Raw genomic sequence first — 6,441 nt, 5'->3', positions numbered from 1 at the left:
AAACAATTGGCAATTCAGCGCACCATGATTCTTTATCCCACAATCGAGATACTATGCAATCCAAACAGATAAAAAGTAGTGTGGTAAATCCCTTTTAAAATGTAAATATAAATATAATTTCAGTCCCATTTAAAAAAATCCGGAAATCCTCGATTTGGCTTCTCGATTTATGGTCATGATTTGCAACGAAGCAAACGAGTATTTTTATTCCCTGGCTTGATTTACATACTAGGCAACTATAACTTTATGAAAGCCGTTTACAAAAAAACTATATAGAAGACCTTTTAAATTTTTAATATTTACCCCATCTTAAGTAAAGTTACTAATTATTTACATGTTACGTCGCTCTCAGCTATATTTGCCGAGGCATATGAATATGATATTATATATTTGTTCAGCACTTTACTTAACAAACAAAATACACAAGTGAAAGAATATAATCCAAAACAATGATGGCTCTAGCTCATAAACCTTAAACTATTTCTTGGGATCCAATCAGGGAAAGCCTAAATCAACATGTATAAATAAAAGCACATAGATCACCCTTTGTCTTTATCTTCAATACTACACTTCCTTCACTCATTCTTTTTTTTGTTTTCTTCTCTTTTGACTGCCCCGGTCCAACATACATACGCTTTTTTCTTTCCAAATCAGCAAAAGAAAGAACAACACCAAGGTTCCCATGATTTTTCACTCACTTTGGTTCAAATGACTTTACTTTCCCATTCAAAAAAATACATAAAAATATCCATGTGTCCCCCAAGATTAAAAAGAAAGTACGAAAAGAAAAGAAACCCCCCATATGGCATAACTAGAAGAACTTCAATTTAATTTACCCATTTTTACATTTGGATTAAAACCCCACCCACCCCACCATGTATCAAAAGATCTACTACCATGTTCATTAATTAATTATATCATATCATACTTAATTACTACCATCTCCTCAATAATTTTTCATTATATATTTATATTCTGTTTCTGTTGTTCCTCTCTGCAGCAATAGATAGAAGCCTTGACACACCTTGAGTCCACACATCATACTCTCTTTGATTTCTGCACTCAAATTCCACAACACCACGCATCACTGTTTTCAAACCAAAGTAGCGACGGTTCTCACCACCTTCAAGCAAGTGGCGTCCAGGCCAAGCAGGCATATCTTTGATCACTCCAAGCACCACATCTGTGCCAAAAAAAAATTCAAAGAAAAGGGGGTTTTGAATTAAACTTAAAGAAGAACCCTTTTGATTCTTTTTGCAACTTTAAAAATTAAAGACCATGACTTTCACAAATCCCCAAATGGAACAAGACCCACCTCCAAATCAGTTAAAATTATTTGAGGACAAAAAAATAATAAAAAAAGTAAAATTAAATCAAAATCTCACTCACTCTTTTTCTTTTTTGTGATGGTCCCAGCAACGTGCCTGCTCTTCATCTTCACCATAACCTGAGCACAAAAAGAGACTCCAAAGGGTTATATTACAATTTACAATTTGCAGATTTCTTGGAAAACTAAAACGATTTGATCTGATCCCTTTGACATCACATCATACATACTAAGCGCCCTCATTTTATAACTTTTTCCATAGCCAGGTTCATACTCATCAATATCAAAACTCTTAATTGATGACCAAATAATTATCTACACCCTAGTCTAGAACCAAAAGTACATTAATATTATACTACTACATAATTTGGAGCAAAGAAAAGAAAAAAGTTACCTGATTCATCCTGTTTATGTAAACAGATACAATTTTCCAATGCAGTTCACCTGCAAGTGCAAATAATTCTCAAATCAAATCATTTCCTAATCATCATATACACAACAATTGGAAGAAACACACAAAAAAAAATCAAAACAAAACAAACAAAACAGAGTCTCCTATACTAATGTCTTTTACTCCACAGACACAAAACACAAACCATGCCAAATTATGTTAGAGAGAACAAAAGTAAGGGAAACAAATTGTAACAAATATTCTGATTCAGACACACTAACAAAAACAAAACAAAAATGTAAATTTCAGGAAGTATACCAGTGCGTGTGCGCTTGAGAAGTTCACAACCTCTGGCTAGCAATTCTCTGCTACAAATCCCCAAGAAATTTTCTTCTGGTACAATTTCACCACTGAAGCTACTATTAGAGCTACCATTGCTACCATTACCATTATCGCCGCCACCACTGCCACCGCCCAAATTCTTCTCCACAGGAATCACAGCTGCTATGTTCCAAACCTCCTTAAGGACCCTTGCTTTCAACGTGGCAGCCCCACGTAAAGCTGCAAATTCAAGCCACAAGCAACATACTCAACAAAAGCATTGAAAACCCACAAAAAGAATCCCATGTAGAGACAAACAGATGCATTTTACAAACAAGAACTAATGTTACCTGAAAATATTGCATGTACATCAGAATAATAGGATAATAAAAAGTTGTCCTATTTCAGGATATATTACCAAAATATTAGTATAAAACAAGGAATAAAAAGAATCCTTGGGAGAAAATTAGTGGACTTTAATTTTGATGCACTGGTAATCTAAAGATTTTGATGCACTGGTTCTCCTAAATTTAAGTGGGAATGAAGTAAATAAGTAATTTAAGTGATTAATGAAGAAAAAAAAACCAATTTTTCGATGCATTCGTAATTTAAGTGATTTTATCAAGATTCCTTATTAAAATAAATTGTTTAATCCAATATAATATAGCTAATTAAAAAGTACCTAAATAATATATTTTTAAAATAATTATTATAAAATCAATAATCTCCTACACGTAAATAGACTTTTAAATTTATGTACATTCTAGTTAAATTCAAATAATACCAAAATTTTCATGTTCAACTAATCAAAGTAAATTCCATTTGTTTCAGTGTCATGCACATACCTGTGGCCGCAGCTGCCGTCAACGTCGTGATGTCACCGGCGGACCTCACATTCACGGCGGAGCTGACCACCGAGGCCAGGTGGTCGCGCTCGGCCCCCATGGCCTCGGCAGCCTCCACACACTGGGCCGCCACCAGCGTCGCTGCTGACGCCACCGCCATGTCGGTCTTCGCCATCTGCTCGTCCTTCCTGGAGCCCGACGAGGCAGCCGTGGCGGCGGCGATGGCGGCCATCGCGGCGGCGACCCCGGCAACCGAAACCGCCGCGTGGAGCTGAGCATTGTGGGCCCTAGTTTCCTCCTTCTTCTTCTCCTTCCTGTCCTTCAGCCACCTCCCCACCGTCTTGCCACCACCGGCGGTCGTCGCCGCGCCGCCGGCACCCCAGTATTGACCATTCAAGCCGGTGATCATGTTGACAGTGTTGTGGTTGTTGTTGGAACGGTTATACTGCAGAGAAAATTGCATGTGGTGGGCCATTCTTAGCAACAACAACATAAATAAGTAACCAACAATTTGTATTGTAACATAAGCTTTGTGTGTTCCTCAATGGATATCGATCTTGTCGTGTAAGTGAAAATTCTGTGTCTATTTACAAATCACTAAAACATTATTAAAATTGGTAAATTTTAGTACTAAATTAAAGATAGAAGCAATTTTTTTAGATGACAAGATCGTTTAACATTAGGCTCTGCGGTTCTGAAAGACAGAACAACTAAGTAACAACCTTGGCGTGGCAGTGCAAAAAAACTGTACTAGTACTTATCTTTATTTTATATTGTGGCCTATGCCTATGGTTATGTTCAACCCCTTTTCCCAATTTTCCTCATATGGGGGTCCATGAGCTATTAATGCAACCCAAGAGGGAAATTTTTTTTAAGGCATATTCAGGAATCAGAAGAATGGTCTTGGTTGGTGTTGTTATTTGTTAACAAATTTGACTAACAGGGGGGACCAGAAATAACAGGTTGTGGATAACCTTGTAACAGAAATTGTAATGGAAACAAACAAGTGCAGTTTTTGTTACTCTGAACTGAACAGACATAATTGAAATACCCAGAGACGAGGGCCTGAAAAGAAAATATGGTATTTTTGCAAAAAAAAAAAAACTAGTATTTGTTTGTATTGAAAGCTAAACTGAAAAGAGAAAAAAGCCGGGGGTGTCTCTCTCCGGTGTCATCCAAGTTTTTTATTTTGTTTTGTTGGTACCAGAGAAAGCTGAAACTGAAACTGCATCATGGTTGGTTTGGTTGGTTCCAAGTGTGCAGTGAAACCAGTGTTCGTGCTTTGTACCCAACCAAAAAGTTCAACTCTATTGAAATAAAAAAAAATAAAAAAAATCCAACAACATGGTTGTCGGTTTATAGAGAGAGACATAGTTAGTACCTTGAAATCGTCAATTTCAGAAGGAGAAACCGGAGGGCTATCTGTTAGGGAGCCATTAAGAGGGCCACTGCTGTGAGAGAGTCTTCCTGAGGTGCGTGGTGATACCTCCTGCTGACCAAACTCAAAAGTAAAACCACCCATTTCGCTTCAGTTTCTGACCATACCATAACACAAAAACAAAAAAATAGAGGCTTCTTGATTGTGATGCAAATTAAGCTTATGCTTTGAAATAATTTTTAAGCTAAAATGGACTTATATAGATGAGAGGAAAGCTTTCTATTTTTTCTTTCAACCTGTTAAATCAGAAACTAATAGAGTTTATAAAACAGAGTTTATAAGTTCATGAATCTAATTATAAGAAAAAATAAATAAAAATAGTTTTTTTAGAGAAAAATAAAACAGTTAAAAAATAATTTACAGGTAATCTTTAAAATATTTGTCATTAAATTTTTGTGATTCTAAAATTAGTGAAGAAAAATATATCTTTGTCACTAAATTTGGCCAACTAAAATTAATAACAAAAAATTCTATCACTAACAATTTTTAAAATTCACATAATTCCAAAATTAGTGAGAAAGAACAATTTTCGTCTCTAAATTTGATCAACAATATTTTTGTATATAAAAGAAACTCAATTTTTTTTAACAAGTCCTTATAGAAAAAGTAGCTAAACAAAATACAAAACATCTTTGATTTTCAGTTGAAAATGTTACAGACACAGTTTTAATGCAAATTTAATGAACAAAAGTAAAATAAACATAAAAATAATGATGTTAAAAATTACTTTTACCGCAAACTTATTAATGAGGTGGATTTCCAAACATGGTCTAAGTGAGTGGTAGTAATTAAGAAAGAAAGCATGAAGTGAATGGAACAGAAGAAGAAGAGAAGGTAAGTGAACATACGGAGTGGGACATGATGCGGTCCATGATCATCTGAGAGGTTTCAGAAGAAGCGAAGGAGAAAGGGTTGCCAGAAACAGTTGCAGCAGACTCTTCCACTTCACCAGCTATGTCTTCGAGTATTATAGACGCATTAGAATTATTATTATAACAAACGATGCTAACGTTGTTGGAAGAAGGTGGAAGTTGTTGCTGAGATGCGAGTGCCTTGGATACTTCGAGGGCCGAGGCGCTCCACGACCGGGAAAGGAACTCCATGGGGTCGCGCGGCGTCTCCGACGGCGGCGGCGGCGGTCGTGCGTGAAACGGGTCGGGTCTCCGTGCGGGTCGCTCCTTTTCCATTTTTCGGGTTCGGATTGGTTAGAAGAACTGAGGAAAGATGGAAGAGGTTTTATGTTCAATGTTTTCCGAGAGGTTTTGATTTTATAGAGTAAGATGAACGTGTGAGACAGTGGGAACAAGGAGTTCTATTAAAAGAACATGGAGTGATTTTAACACCGTTGATCTTGGTGAGGATTTCATCCACGGCTCTTGTTGGTTGCTCGATGCCATTCCTCCCTAGCAAATACTATACCCTACCACATTTTCATAATTACAAGTTTGGACCTTTTCGTTTTCCATGCTATGTTTGCAAATAGTACATTTAGTAAAAAAAATTCCCCACAAGAATGCTTATAATATAAGAAAGAAGAAAAAAAAAATAGTTAAAAATATTTTTATATACTTTTCCATTCTCGACCAATCAGATATATTTTTAAGATAAATAATCAAATTTTTCTCTGAATATACAAAATATATAATAAATTAGTCTTATCATTAAATTTATAAAAATATTTTCATTAAATTATAATATTTAAAAATAAGTTATATTTTTTGAAAATATGTATCACAGTAGTTTTTTTTTATGCTATCATTGATCATATTTATGTTTTGTGAAAGTGTCTTTATTTGAATCTTTTACATCCACTCCCAAACAAAATAACATAAGAATTGGGCTTTATCAACAAAATGATCACAATAGTAATTAGAAGAAAAAAATTGGGTTCAAGAATAAATATATTTTAAACCCCAGTCTTGAGTATGCATTTTTAAAAGAAGAAGAAAAAAACTGAATGAGTTCTTTTACCTCTCGTCACCAGTAATTATAAGTATGTAGCGCTAGCATGGGCATTCCAAAGGGGCTTTGGAGTATGTTAAATGCAGTCTCTATGCTTTCCTCATTGTGGTTTGTATCTTTTAAAATAATAAAGGTAAATAAAACTAAAAGATATAAA

At 35.2% G+C, this 6,441-nt stretch overlaps 1 protein-coding gene across 4 annotated transcripts; it reads right to left on the bottom strand.

Annotated features, from left to right (window-relative positions):
- Positions 1 to 450: 450 nt before the first annotated feature.
- On the bottom strand, positions 451 to 5,614 carry LOC100793882 (VAN3-binding protein). Of its 4 annotated transcripts, none has more exons than XM_006574448.4 (7): positions 5,171 to 5,612; positions 4,266 to 4,385; positions 2,885 to 3,329; positions 2,037 to 2,279; positions 1,722 to 1,771; positions 1,390 to 1,447; positions 451 to 1,183 (listed from the first exon to the last, which is right to left on the bottom strand). In XM_006574448.4, exons 1-7 carry the CDS (start codon positions 5,507 to 5,509, stop codon positions 969 to 971), a joined length of 1,470 nt encoding a protein of 489 aa, XP_006574511.1. In that variant the 5' UTR covers positions 5,510 to 5,612; the 3' UTR covers positions 451 to 968. The 4 variants fall into 4 exon arrangements, with proteins under 4 accessions (XP_006574511.1, XP_003520265.1, XP_006574512.1 ...); XM_003520217.5 differs by having other exon boundaries at positions 4,266 to 4,376; XM_006574449.4 differs by having other exon boundaries at positions 4,266 to 4,373.
- Positions 5,615 to 6,441: the final 827 nt, after the last annotated feature.

The sequence above is a fragment of the Glycine max genome, chromosome 2 (genome assembly GCF_000004515.6).
Source record: "Glycine max cultivar Williams 82 chromosome 2, Glycine_max_v4.0, whole genome shotgun sequence".
Taxonomy (NCBI): Eukaryota; Viridiplantae; Streptophyta; class Magnoliopsida; order Fabales; family Fabaceae; genus Glycine; species Glycine max.
Note: the sequence above shows the minus strand (reverse complement) of the source record. Positions and strands in the feature narration are given on the sequence as shown.

What these genes read in the sequence shown, in the direction of transcription:
- LOC100793882 (XM_006574448.4), bottom strand. Translation starts at nt 5,509, where the DNA reads ATGGAAAAGGAGCGACCCGCACGGAGACCCGACCCGTTTCACGCACGA. An exon ending in ACCGCATCATGTCCCACTCC is followed by an intron (nt 4,386 to 5,170) that starts GTATGTTCACTT and finishes TTTACTTTTGAG; the next exon opens with TTTGGTCAGCAGGAGGTATC. An exon ending in CATCACAAAAAAGAAAAAGA is followed by an intron (nt 1,184 to 1,389) that starts GTGAGTGAGATT and finishes TTTTTGGCACAG; the next exon opens with ATGTGGTGCTTGGAGTGATC.